Below are 13,656 nucleotides of genomic sequence, written 5' to 3'. Positions count from 1 at the left end.
ATATGAAGGCTCCCCAACACTGCAGCCTTCTACATTACCCATAGAGTCCGAAGGGGTGCCACCTGGTGAGGAACCCAGGTACACTCCGGTTCTGCACCAAGAGACAAGGGGCTAACAAACCATGGGTGCCGATAACAATGGGGAATCGGACAGCAGTATACTCAGGATCCTGAACTTTGAATATCTTCGTAGTCCTGCCAAACATGTGCAACGTGAGGTCAAGCGTTGTCATGCAAGATCAGCTGTTGACGTTTTCTGGTCTTTTAACAAAGTATCTGGCCTCCCATAACCAGCTGCCCGCTGTCTGGTGAGATTCGACGTAGTCCAGGGATTTAGATTGTTGTGGATGATACTTTCTACTGAAAAATTAACCCTACCGTTAGAAAACAAAAGGTGTCTCAACCGACTGTTTTATCCTCGTCGGAGGCTGTAACTCGACCTGACCTAGGTCTGTGATGAACACTCCCAGTATTATTGTATCGTGTCCATAGGTTTGAGGTGGTCTAGACACGCTGAATTGTCTTGCTACCTCACGCTTTGATGCCCGTCCTTGTAAACGGTCGATGGCGTTGTGTCGTTGAGTTCTGGCTTTCTTTTCATTCTCTTGTCGTCTAAAGTGGCTTAAAGCAATGCATGGTTAGTACAACTGATATGGTTTACGGTCACAGCCTTCAGCACAGTCTGATACACAATTTCATGATGCACCCTAGAGTTTGTCGGGTGCCTTTTACCGAGTCACTATAGACGTGAGAGTAACGTTACGTTTTTGTTCAACGTTTATTTTGTTATACGTTTTGTCGCAGGCATATTGGGATTCAACGTGGATTGATTTGTGTTCCTCAAATTCAAACTGTATGTCAAGCTCCTTTTTTCAAGTGTATTCTTCGATTCAGTGACATATGCCAACGGTTTATTTCCTATTGAAGTATGTACATTCACGCATAGTCTGCTGACTGAAACCTGTTCAAAGGGGCGTAGTATATATAAAATATAAAATACCAAACAAAAGGTTACCTGCAGTCACATGTATATTATACAAACAAAAACACAAACATACACACGCACACGTCTGTGGAACTGACAAGAATGATAATTACCTGGGTTTAGAGAGTACATTCTGTATTTACTGTTGTCCACATAGGCCACGGCGGATGGGTCTGTGAACCTGGCACTGTAGGCGACACATTCTAACGTCTTTGGATTGTAGCCGCACGTCACAGCCAGGTTATGTTGGCCACATCTGGATACACACTCAAACAGACTCGCCGTGTTCTGTTCCGTCCACATAACATTTTCAGTCACTCGCTTATTTTCAAACCCGTGCATCATTTTCACATTCCACACACCACAACCTTTATCGATACTGGCGACGCTTGCCCACAGTAGAACTGCACTTATGGCTTTAAATGCCCACATTTGTCTCCCTTGCTTTTGAAGAAGCACACCTAAGACCTGTTTCAGCTTGAAAGCGATTGTTCCTTATGTCTTTGTCAAAGTCTTTGAAACGCGCTCCTGTGCCGGAAACGCGTTGGACAACTTTACCCGAGCGACAGAATATTCTTGGGAATGGTCCCTTGACTTCGGAAGCTCAGGTCCACTTGTCCCGGGCAAGGCTACCCTAAGTACAAATAACTGTCTGCCAGTATTGATCAGCCATGTATTTATTCAGTTGGATTCTTGACACATATCTGTTAGTTCTCCCATTACATGTGTATCAGCCTCATCATTGACAGGCTTATCTAATACCAACATATAATCAATTATACAGCTGAAACAGAACGTATTGGCTACAACGCCTTACAGGTATCCAACAGCAGATTTTTGTGAGATGATTACAAGTGCAGACATCGCCATCAATGATCCCTCTTTATCCTGCCTATGGCACGTCCTAACATCAATAGATGAGAAAATATATGTTTTAGAGTGGAATAATACTTCATTGCCTCATTGCCTTTCAGGAATTTGTGTTACATCAACCGAGCTACTGACACATCGGAGGAATACGAATACGTTTGCTTAAATTCATTAATTTAAGTACTAGTATCTACACATTTGTTAACGACAGACATGGTTACTTAGAATAAGGCTCTTAGTTTTCACAACTGGAACTGCGTAGCGCCGCCCTGAAGCGAGGAGGTTGTATTCCAGATTTAAGTAGTGAGTCGGTTTAGATTGTATTTTGACAGCTCAATCCATGATTTCCAGCTCATATATTTATGATAAACATTCACGTGCCTGTTGTAACAGGCGACTGAAATGGCAACCAGTTTGCCGTTGGTTGGGCCGCTATGCCGGTAGATGATGCATTTCGGTGACTGAGGGCAGTGATTCTTGGAGTTGTATGTTTTGGCCAAATATCCCAATTCGACCCATGGCCCAAAGTTCCATTTTTCATCTGGCCGTGCCAAGACCCAGTGCCACTGTATTGTGTTGAAGAAAATCATTAGAAAATGATCACATGAATTTGTCAGCCTTGGTGATTATTTTCTTAATGCATAGCAAATAAATTGTTCTTAGCCAGAATACTCGGAAAGCAGTGGCTCCTGGACTTAACTGGTATGTTACAATGTTAGAGTACATCTATCCTGGTAGCTATAGCTTCGTGGTGTTAGTCTGCTGAAGAAATTCAACATCGCGGAAAAGGACGCTCCATGGTGGACGGGGACCAGGATTGATTGAACGTGTAATTGTTTCCATACCACCAGCAACAAATTCTACAAAGGCGAAAACAACCGGACTTTCTGATCCAGAAAGGGAGCTGGACTCCTCAGATCATGAAGTAGTTGGTCGATTATGTTATTCTGAGGCACTTAGCCCAAGTTCATTATGCTTGAGGCACCAAAAAATTGGAAACTTACATCATATTCACCGTTTCTCCTAGAAGATACAATTACCCGTAAGGCAAGCAATATCACAGATGTAAAGAAAATATTACGTTTTGTACACTAGCTGAAGGAAAAAATGATGCGATCCTTCTTGGATTAACTCAGTTGGCTGATATAAAACAATTTGCCCGTAGATCACTCAAACTCGGGAAGATATTTTCCATCATCGTGTTTGAATCACCGCTATGTCAATTGAATTGTTGGCGAACTTAGATATCATCCTTGGCTTGTCCATTATGACTCCCAGGTGTCAGAGGGAATTTCCAGAAAACAGATTTGGTAGATTTGATATTCTGTGTAGAAATAAAGTTACATTAGAGATCTTCCAGATTGATGCTGATCCTGTCAAAACGTGGGAAACTGATTGAGACTACAATACCAAGGCTTCGACTTGCCTCGTTTAGATAAACATGAACCGCGGTTGGCTTTATCCATAACCCAGCTTAAGTTAAGTTAAGCAAACATAGTGACTTTAAGTATTACCTCACTCACTCACTAAAGCAAACATAGTGACGTTAAGTATTACCTCACTCACTGAAGCAAACATAGTGACGTTAAGTATTACCTCACTCACTGAAGCAAACATACATCGAACCTTAAAAACAGATGGGATGGGGGAAACAATCGGGGGAAACAATCGCAGCCCTCTGAGTAAGATTTAAAATATTACCAACGACAGTTAAGGTAACAATGTTTACCATCTTAAAGATGAGAAACCCTTAAACACTAAGAGAAAATATTAGATGAATTGGTGTAACACTGAGAAAACATTCAATCTCTAACGATCATAGCGACAGAGATAGTCATTTATTAGAAATAATGTTTTCCATAGTGGCCGAGTCACTGTTCTGAGTTTTTTTTATATATACTCCTCAGAAAATTTTAAGCAACACACTACATTTTCATGTATTGAAATTGCACGTCATGGAATGGTGCAATAGAAAATTGAGACATATGTACACATGATTAACACAATGAAGTGGTACTGAGCATAACAGACTTACAGATCATCAAAATCATGTATCCATGAAACAGTCGTGCAAAATGTGCTGCATTGATTGAGCAAAATTTTGACATTAAGGTTCAAGTCAGTTTGGGACAGTGAAGCAGTTTCAGTAACGCGAATGACCATCATGAGCACGAATGCAAGCTTTTGCAGTCTTTGCATTGACCGAATGTTGCTTTTGTGGAATGGTCTGTCATACTCTCTGTAACGTCTGTTGTTTCCATGCCGTATCTGAGTGTGATTGTGTTCGGTTATGTTATCAGATAAATCAAGTCACTATAAGTTCTTTAAATATTTACCCAGTAGTTCTGAATAAATGTTATCGTATGTCTTCTTGTTGTAGTCGTTTTTACCAGATGTCGTATTGACCATTCACTGGACAGTGTTTTATTCATTCATATCTTTTGCAAATAGAAGACATATATTCATCGTCATTGTTGATGAAATATGTGGATTTTGATCTGTGTTCTTATACTGCTCGAACTATTCCAGAACGTTTTAACACAGTTTTTAATTTTGTTTTAGAATATTGAAGGAATACATACTGTTTTTTGTTTATGTTTGTCGTTTCGTTTATTGTTCACTGATGTTTTAGTGATTTTCCTCATTACTTTGTGCATATTCATTTTCTTTGGAAAGTACACGGGTTTTGTTTCTAACGGAGTAATCATCATTTATTTATTAACTGACTCTCTCTCTAGATACAAATGTCTCCTCAGAACCATTGGACCGATGAAACGTACTCTTTAAAGGTTCACATACACCAAATAATGAGCATTCACGGTTTCCGAAATTTGAAAATTAGTACTTTTACTAATTGCACATATTGACATTTTCCATCATAATGAATACCCTTCACAATGCTCAAGTTATTGCATATCAATATTAGCCGATAGAAAACGATTTCAAATCAATCCATCCAAAGTTCGAGTAAACACTTTGTCAATAATAGGATATCTACGTACAACTGACCTGAAGAGTCACGTTAAATGTATGTAAATATCCTTGATAATGGAACATTCACGGTTTCCGAAACTTTACCAACATTACTTATGACTTTCACAGTGGTCTGGTTATTGGGTACCAATGTTAGCCGATGGAAGACGAACCAAATCAATTGATTCACAGAGCGGGTCGAACGTGGTGTTAGTATGATAGGATGCAGCGCTGAAACAGAAAATTCTGACACCATTCATCTGACCAAATAAATAATGGTATGTAGACATTGATGGTGGAATGTTCGGGAAATGATCATTGGTGGTGTGAATTCAGATAAATCAGAGTCTACGGTACACTAACGGAACTTGTTTCCTTGTACTGTTTTGACAGCAGTTCAAACTTTCTAGCTGCCTCCTTGACACTCAAGCACCTGCAAAATAATAAAATGCTACTTCTAAACACTGGCAACCCTGACAATTCAGTACTCATTTTAATGCCTGTCCTCTCTGTGTTCCTCCTTTCTTTCTTGGAGATATATATAACTACAAAAAGGCCCTGGTTCATAGTTCAAAAGTTGGCTCAAAAGAATCTATATAAGACAGCGGTTATGGTCTGCGTCGTTCAAACGGGAGCATGAGGCCCCATGTTTGGTTCTCCAAAGGTCTGTGTAGTATCCCAGTAGTTAAATAGTTCGATTCTCCATATGAGCACAATGTTAGACCCCTTTCTGATGTCCGTGACTGGATGTAGATGTAATATTGCTAAAGGCTGAGTAAACACTTCCTGACGCACTATATATTACTCGTAGGAGACGTTTCTTTAAATCTATATTAGGATTAGAGATATTGTACATTTTAGACGTTACATGCAAATCGTCCCACGAAGGCCATTCTGTCATATTTCTTATACCCCTACTGAGCGTTTAGCGAAAAGCGGTATAGTATTAGGCTCCGTCCGTCTGTGCGAATATATTTTAAAAGAACCGTTGACTACATTCTTTTCATATTTTGTACTAGGTTTATGAAAGTATAGGAAGGTCCCAGTCAGTTTTGGTGACCTTGATCTTCATGTCAAGGTCACAAGAGGAATTTAATGTTTACCCGTGTAAGCGAGGTACCTCAAGAACCGTATACTGGATTTTCTTCATAGTCAACACTAAACTTTATCTAGGAAAGGTGCAGATCTCATTTGATTTTGGCGAACTTCACGTAATGTTCAAGGTCATGGCAACACTTTTAAGATTAAAGCATGTTATGCTGCATGTTCAGATTGTCAACGAGATAAATCAAAAACCATTCGCTGGATTTTCTTCATATTGAATTGTCAGTACCATGACATTCATGAAAGTCAACAACTACAGAGCAAGATATCGAGAGAGATTGACTGGTCACGTTTAAAAACTAACTTCATCATAAACTTTCATTACTTCTAAGTCTGATTTGATGAGGGGGATTGTGTCACCTTGGTGACAATGCTTGGGAATCCAGATCAATGTTCATCCATTAAGGAACCTGCAAAAGGTTCTGCTTGTCAGTAGCCGTGTAGTTTGTTCTATGTAGAACTAAGTGAGTCGTAAAGCCATTGAGTCACGAGTGAGTCACAGAGCCATTGATTCATGAGTGAGTCATAAAGGCATTGCCTCATAAGTGAATTATAAAGCCACTGAGTCACGGGTGAGTTATAAAGCCATTTAGTTACGAGTAAGTTATAAAGCCACTGAGTCACGAGTGAGTCATAAAGCCTTTGCTTCACGAGTGAGTTATAAAGCCATTTAGTCACGAGTAAGGTATAAAGCCCCTGAGTCACGAGTGAGTCATAAAGCCATTGATTCACGAGTGAGTTACAAAGCCATTGAGTCACGAGTGAGTCATAAAAACATTAAGTCACGAGTCATAAGGCTATTGGGTCATGTGTGAGTTATAAAGTCACTGAGTCACGAGTGAGTTATATAGTCATTGCGTCACGAGTGAGTCATGAAGCAAAGCAAAGTATGGTTTAACCCGTAGATGGTTGTTATCGCAGCAAAATCCGTGCACGTGTAACGAAGAGGAGGCGCAATAGTTATTTTTTATGTGTTCAATACAAAGGTGTGACAACATGTTCTGACAACATGTTCTGACAACATGTTCTGTAAATGCTATGGCAATGTAGGAACAAAAAGGAAATGTCTTCAAGTCAAAGATTAGTAAGAACTAATGTGTCGAGACCCACGTCGCACTACATATGTTCTAAATCCATGACGTTTCAGCAAAGCGAGGTTTCCAGGATAAATGAAGTGAAAGATTTATGATCATTACCATTCAATTTCTGATAAGAGTTTATGACATTCTCTCAGAGGACTATAGGTCAGATGATATTCTGAAAATACGCGTTTAGTCCTGCCAATAACTACACTCATAGCAAAATAAAATTTCAAAAAGAATTAAAACAAGTAGACTTATATATCATCAATGTTTAATTCTGCTAAAGGTGAAAATATAACACCATTTCCTCCATTCAGACTATGCATACAAGCTGCAGGTTCCTGGTTGTATTTATCATCAGTTGCATAAGCATTTATCCTATTTAGATGCATTTTAACTCGATTTGACCATTTCTGAACGACGGTCAATTTGCCTTTATTGTGGCAATATGGCGGTATAAATTCAATACCATAATATGATCACTCAAACTATGAATGATCATATAAGTTAAAGGCCACATTGCTTCCTAGCCGTCTTTATTGCCATGGAAACAATTATCAATACTGGATTGATATGGGTCTTAGAATCAAGTGATATGTTTGCAAACATTCTGTATAGGTTTAGAATATACAAAACGCCATTGGCCATTTGGACAGAATAGAAACCTATCTCAATGACCTTGTGCTCAGTAAGGAAATGAAAAACATTTAACAATGTAGAAAAAGTTAAAGGTAGGACCCGGCAGAAAATAGAATTTTAAACAATTATTATGGGTGAAGAGGCTTTGGGCCAAATTGTTTGTCGCTAACTACAGAACTAAAACATCAATGTAAAAGTAGAATAATATCACTAATGATAGACGATTTATTGTTACAACACATATTATACTTACAAATCAATATCTAGTGGTCTAAGTTAGCCTCAATGTCATCAGACCCGGAGTTTCGTCAAATTATCAGTTCAAACAGTTCATCTTTCCTTTCAACCGAATTCAAAGCGATTTTAACAATTTCAATAAACAATCTCAAACTATGCACTATTTTGCACTTTTTCAGCATTTGACGGACACTTGTGTGGACAACATATTGTCATAATTTGCGACAGAGATATTTTTAAAGTAGTTCGGTTATTTCTGTTAATTAGGTTAATTAATGAATCTTTTCACATCCCAACTGTCCCAAGACGAAGACATTTGGTTGCTTGGCTGGTTGGCTGGCTGGCTGGCTGGTTGTTCAACGCCGCACTTCAACGCCGTCTCAGTTTATGAATGATCGAGTCTGGACCAGACAATCCAGTGATTAACGTTTAGAGCATCGATCTACACAACTGGAATATGATGATATGTTTCAACGAGTGTGACCACTCGATCCTGTTACTCGCCTCTTACAACAGTCAAGGGTTAGCGAAGACCAATTCTAACACAGGTCTTCACGTGTCAAAACCTTGAGTGAGTGAATGAGTGAGTTTAGTTTTACGCCGCACTCAGCAATATTCCAGCTATATGGCGGCGGCCTGTAAATAATCGAGTCTGGACCAGACAATCCAGTGATCAACAACAGGAGCATCGATATGCGCAACTGAGAACCGATGACATGTGTCAACCAAGTCAGCGAGTCTGACCACCCGATCTCGTTAGTCGCTCTCACGACAAGCATAGACACCCTTTATGGCACGCATGTGTTGCTGAATGCCTATTCTAGCCCGGGACCTTCACGGGTCTCAAAACCTTGAACAGATAGGGTGTCTGTAAGTACACTAGAGAGTTGTTAGAGTTTACAAGAACAGGTAGTAGAATATTCATACTGCAATAAAGTTCATAGAATGAGGTCGACAGTGTTGTTAATAAGCTCAGAATATATACCCCCAATCGACATATATAAAGATGGCTTTTCAATTCATTTGTAAAACATTCATGAATACCAACCTGACCAACTTCATTATTTGTTATTCGCTAAATCTGATAGAAGCCGGATAAGCTGTTTATTGATTCTGATAGGGAGGAATAACAGGAAGTAGTGTACTATGTCGCATGGAAATCATAAAAGTGAGCATTTGCAAATAGATGCCAATTGTCTGGTTTAGACTTTCATATTCTTGACGTCAGTTATTCTGTTTGCAGATTTTGGTTTGGAATCCCACTTATGTTAATGTTTTCAAGAACAAAATCAATATCCTATTTAGAAATTACAGTGCCGGACGTGTAAGTTATACTTGATACGTAATGCCCGATACGAAGGAGCGACGTCAACCCAACCAAAAGAACTCAGGTGGCATGTGCTTAATTCGTTGTTATACTGTACTGTTTTGCACACTATTGATTTCTCGATGGCGCAAAAGGCTCGACATTCCTCCTCTGTAGCCACGTACATCGCCCCATCGTCATGTCCCCAAATCACATGACCTGCAAATGTGGTGAACGTTGTACTGTACTCGGAACACCCTATATAAAAAAAGAAAACAATATATATGAAAGTGTGTCCCTAATATCACTCTTGTGTGAGTATGTGAGCCTGTATTCATTGAACTGTAATCATTGAATTTCCTTTTGTCATATATACATCTAAATACGAAGCAGTTAAGGTCGTCTCACTTGTGTTCTCAATTGCAAGTTCGGCTTGTTAAAAAGGTGGAGGAGATTTGGCTATTTTATTGTTATTGAACCACATTACATCATCCATGTACCGGGAGTTAAGTTAATTATTGGCCAGATTACCTTCTTTTGATGTTGACAACCCAAGCAGAAATTCTGATTCATAAGAATAAAGAAATAGCGGCAAGGAGGGGAGAACAACTGGTGCTATGAGGATGCCTACCTCTTGAAGGAATGTTTTGTCCAACAATTTGGCAAGAAATGGTATCAATGAAAAGTCCAACATTTTACATATTGTTTTCTCTGTAAATTTCACATAACATTTGCTTTCATTTATGAGAAATTATCCTGAACTTCTATTTTTTTATTCACGTCAGCACATGAGTGAGTGAGGCTAGTTTTACGCAATATTCCAGCTATGCGGCGCCAGCCTGTAAATAATTGAGCATGGATCAGACAATCCAGTGATCAACAGCATGACCATCGATTTGAGCAATTGGGAATCGATCACATGGCAACCAAGTCAGCAAGTCTGACCACTGGTCACCTCTTACGACAAGCAGAGTCGCCTTTGATGACAAGCACGTGAGTGGGTAAGTTCAGTTTTACGATGACGTGTCAACCAGGTCAGCAAGCTTGACCCACCCGATTGCGTTGGTCACCTCTTACGACAGGCATGGGTGCCTTAAGGTCAACATTTTTTACCCAGACCTTCACGGTTACACATCGAAACCTACAAGCATGACCAACGTCTTGTTAACATGTCGTTACAAGCTAATACAGACCCTGTGGCCCACAAGTAATAACATTCTTGAAGCTTTATCCTGACGTTGTACGGAAATAATCCACAATATATGTTACAGTGTTCTTATGGAGAAAATAAGTAATCACCATATACCTATGTCCAATACTAATGCGGTAAACGACCTTCATCACTATTACACGATAGCAGATATGAACTTTTCACATATTGCAAACGGGTCTGACAAAATAATCACAGTTGCCTGTGTAACGAAAAGGTAGATTATTGCTAAGATGCAAATATTCATTATTTGTAAGTTCATATAGTAATCCATTGAAGTGACATGTCTGAAGAACTTGTTTTCTCGAATGTATTGAATTTCATTGTCCCTGTTAATATCTGACATGAATATGACAAATAATTACTGATGACATGAACAAAGATATATGCCCCTTAGGACGCTGGTACACATTGCACGAACAGACATACAGCAGTGACATGGACATACTAATTCTTGTGACAAACAAATTTGCACATGGTCATTGGATAGTGAACAGGATATTTTTAAGAAAAAACATGTTTCAGGATGGTTACGGCACAGTTCAGGTGACGGACTCAATAACTTTGATGGCTCCCGGGCACGTTCATCTCGTTTAACACTTAGCTGTCCGTTTCTCTGCACTCCTCTCTCACAACAAATAGAGAACTATGGCAATATTTAAATGATACAATTTGTTGTTTGTTAGACAATGTTTGCTTTATTTTTAAGCCATAAATTCGGCAAAAGATTTACAGAGTTGGTCTGATGTGTTGATTATGATCAGTGTTAACTGAGCACTGCAATTCATCGGCCCACGTTTGAGTCAAACGGACTGACAGTAAGTGTAAATTACGTTCAGACATAAAGAAGTACCCACCTTGGACACATCCTCCTGCAGCGTAGGAAAAGACGTGTGTTATGTTACACTCACACACCCCTTGCATGCACGTCGAGTTAGCCGCTAGACAGTCATTAGATGTAGTGCAAAAACCCAGTGGTGGTACAGCTGGTATGGTAATCATCACTGAAATAGGAATTATTCATCAGTGAAGCACTTTGTCAGCATATTAAAAGGACTTTTGTACTCATTTAGTCTCCCAGAAATTATGAGAGTGATGAAACAGAGAGTTGGGATCTCATACCCATTCAACACATACTTTATAAAACTTATCAGTACAGGTAAACAGAGCATGTTTCCGATTCCATTTGAATTTGAGTGCCATTTTTTTGCTGAAAAGGAATATATGGAATCTACAGATGAGGCCTATGAACAGTATATTTAGCCTCGATGAGTTTAGAACCTCTTCCTTTTTGAAACCTGAGCGAATGTTAGAAGCAGTCACAAACATACACATGCACACGTCTGTGGAACAGACAAGAATGAAAATTACCTGGGTTTAGAGAGTACATTCTGTATTCACTGTTGTCCACATAGGCCACGGCGGATGGGTCTGTGAACCTGGCACTGTAGGCGACACATTCTAACGTGCTTGGATTGTAGCCACATGACAGAGCCAGGTCTTGTTGGCCGCACCTGACAGCACACTCAATCAAGCTGACCGTGTTCTGTTTCGTCCACATAACATTTTCAGTTACTAACTTATTTTCAAACCCGTGCATCATTTTCACATTCCACACGACACAACTTTTGTCGGTACTGACCACACTTGCCCATAGTAGAGCTGCACTTATGACTTTATATGCCCACATTTGTCTCCCTTGTTTTTGAAGAAGCACAAATAAAATCTGTTTCAGCCTAAGGCGATTGTTCCTTGTGTTCTCTTGAATGTTTTAACAAGCGCTATTCAACACATCCAACACGAAACACTTCCCGTTGACACGCGATAACACCATACAAAGGCACACAAGACTTCAATTGCCCAATTATAGTCTTACCTCCTTCTTTTAAACGAATAACTCCCTCTTGTTTCAGTCACATTTCTCCACGTGACCAAATATTGATGTTATCGGAAATACTTTAACAACACGGAGGCATATATGTACATGAGACGCTGTATCATTCAACTGGCTTGAATATAGTACTTAGACTGTGGCAAACACGCCATAGATCTATAATCAGCCATATAGATCAGATAGGATACTCGTAGGACCGTAGAAGGTTCTCAACAAACTACGGTTCATAAGTGTCTAATATATACAAGTGCAAATGGGCTGTGAAAGCTAATAGTGATGAGCTATTAACTGTTTTATTGATGATGTTTAAGCACAACGAGTAAACTGTGAGCCAAGAACTGTATCCCTATACGTATTGTATGTTCAATAACAGTTGGATATTAGTACATGTTCTATTGTGATTTAATTATGAAAACAATCATCAACATTATTATCGTGTATCTGTGGTTTACAAAACTCCTGATACAATCTTCATTTAGTCCCTATCATATGTTCCGGCAACTCCTTTTGTGCATGTTTGAGATGTTTGCAACCATACACACACGGCAATGATAAACACAATATTATTTACTTACAAACGTAATTTTAATTGCATCTGGTTAGCAAGTCAAGTGATAGATGTATACTTACGTATCTAGCCATTATCGTGACATAGCATCTGGTGTCAATACTGACATCGTATCACAATAGGCTTATCTACAAACATCTGTAAAAGACCAGTGATGGCAACAGTTGAAAGAACGAACTATAGATATATTGATTCATTGCAAAGGACAGCTATTTAACATCATGTGTTGAAGTGCCTGTTGACAACCACTGGAACATACTTGGTAACTGTGTGTACGATTTTCGTTATTCTTTTTCATCCTTTTCGTTTTTCTGTTTAAGATAAGAGTAAGTGAGTTTGTGATCAAGTGAATCAATGCGGTATTGACAAGGCGTCACTTTAAGGCAACATTAAAAGAATATAGATCTGAATCATTCCAAAGGAAAATTATGTATTGAACATAAAGACACCATGGTGACAACAAATTCGATTAAAAGAACAGGTAAACACGAAGGTAAAATAACACATGCTTATGATTTATTGTTCATGATACAATATTTGTTATTTCATCTTGCTAGTCAACCTTAAAATGTGTTCGTTACATATTCTGTAGCTATACCTTCCTGTTTCATAAAACCTAATGCCAGCGATGCACATCCAGTTAAAGGTCAATGAAGTCATGTTACCGTACAGCAGCTAACTTATGGCAGCGGTTTGTAAATAACTGAGACGAAATAACATGTGTCAACGAAGCCATCGAGTCTGGCCGCCCAAACCCGTTTGTCGCCTTATATGACAAGCAGGCGATGT

The 13,656-nt window shown here is 39.1% G+C and overlaps 1 protein-coding gene across 1 annotated transcript; it reads right to left on the bottom strand.

Moving 5' to 3' along the window:
• Nucleotides 1-9,190: 9,190 nt before the first annotated feature.
• Nucleotides 9,191-12,008, bottom strand: LOC137261076 (uncharacterized). Its single transcript, XM_067798744.1, has 3 exons — nt 11,777-12,008; nt 11,263-11,409; nt 9,191-9,453 (listed from the first exon to the last, which is right to left on the bottom strand). Exons 1-3 carry the CDS (start codon nt 12,006-12,008, stop codon nt 9,191-9,193), a joined length of 642 nt encoding a protein of 213 aa, XP_067654845.1.
• Nucleotides 12,009-13,656: the final 1,648 nt, after the last annotated feature.

Source organism: Haliotis asinina, chromosome 14 (assembly GCF_037392515.1).
Source record: "Haliotis asinina isolate JCU_RB_2024 chromosome 14, JCU_Hal_asi_v2, whole genome shotgun sequence".
In the NCBI taxonomy this organism is placed as follows: Eukaryota; Metazoa; Mollusca; class Gastropoda; order Lepetellida; family Haliotidae; genus Haliotis; species Haliotis asinina.
Note: the sequence above shows the minus strand (reverse complement) of the source record. Positions and strands in the feature narration are given on the sequence as shown.

Excerpts from the sequence above, each read along its gene's own strand:
- LOC137261076 (XM_067798744.1), bottom strand. The coding sequence starts at position 12,008 with ATGATGCACGGGTTTGAAAATAAGTTAGTAACTGAAAATGTTATGTGG. Across the intron at positions 11,410-11,776 it reads AATGTACTCTCTAAACCCAG|TGATGATTACCATACCAGCT; the intron begins GTAATTTTCATT and ends TTCCTATTTCAG. Across the intron at positions 9,454-11,262 it reads TGCAGGAGGATGTGTCCAAG|GGTGTTCCGAGTACAGTACA; the intron begins GTGGGTACTTCT and ends TTTTTTATATAG.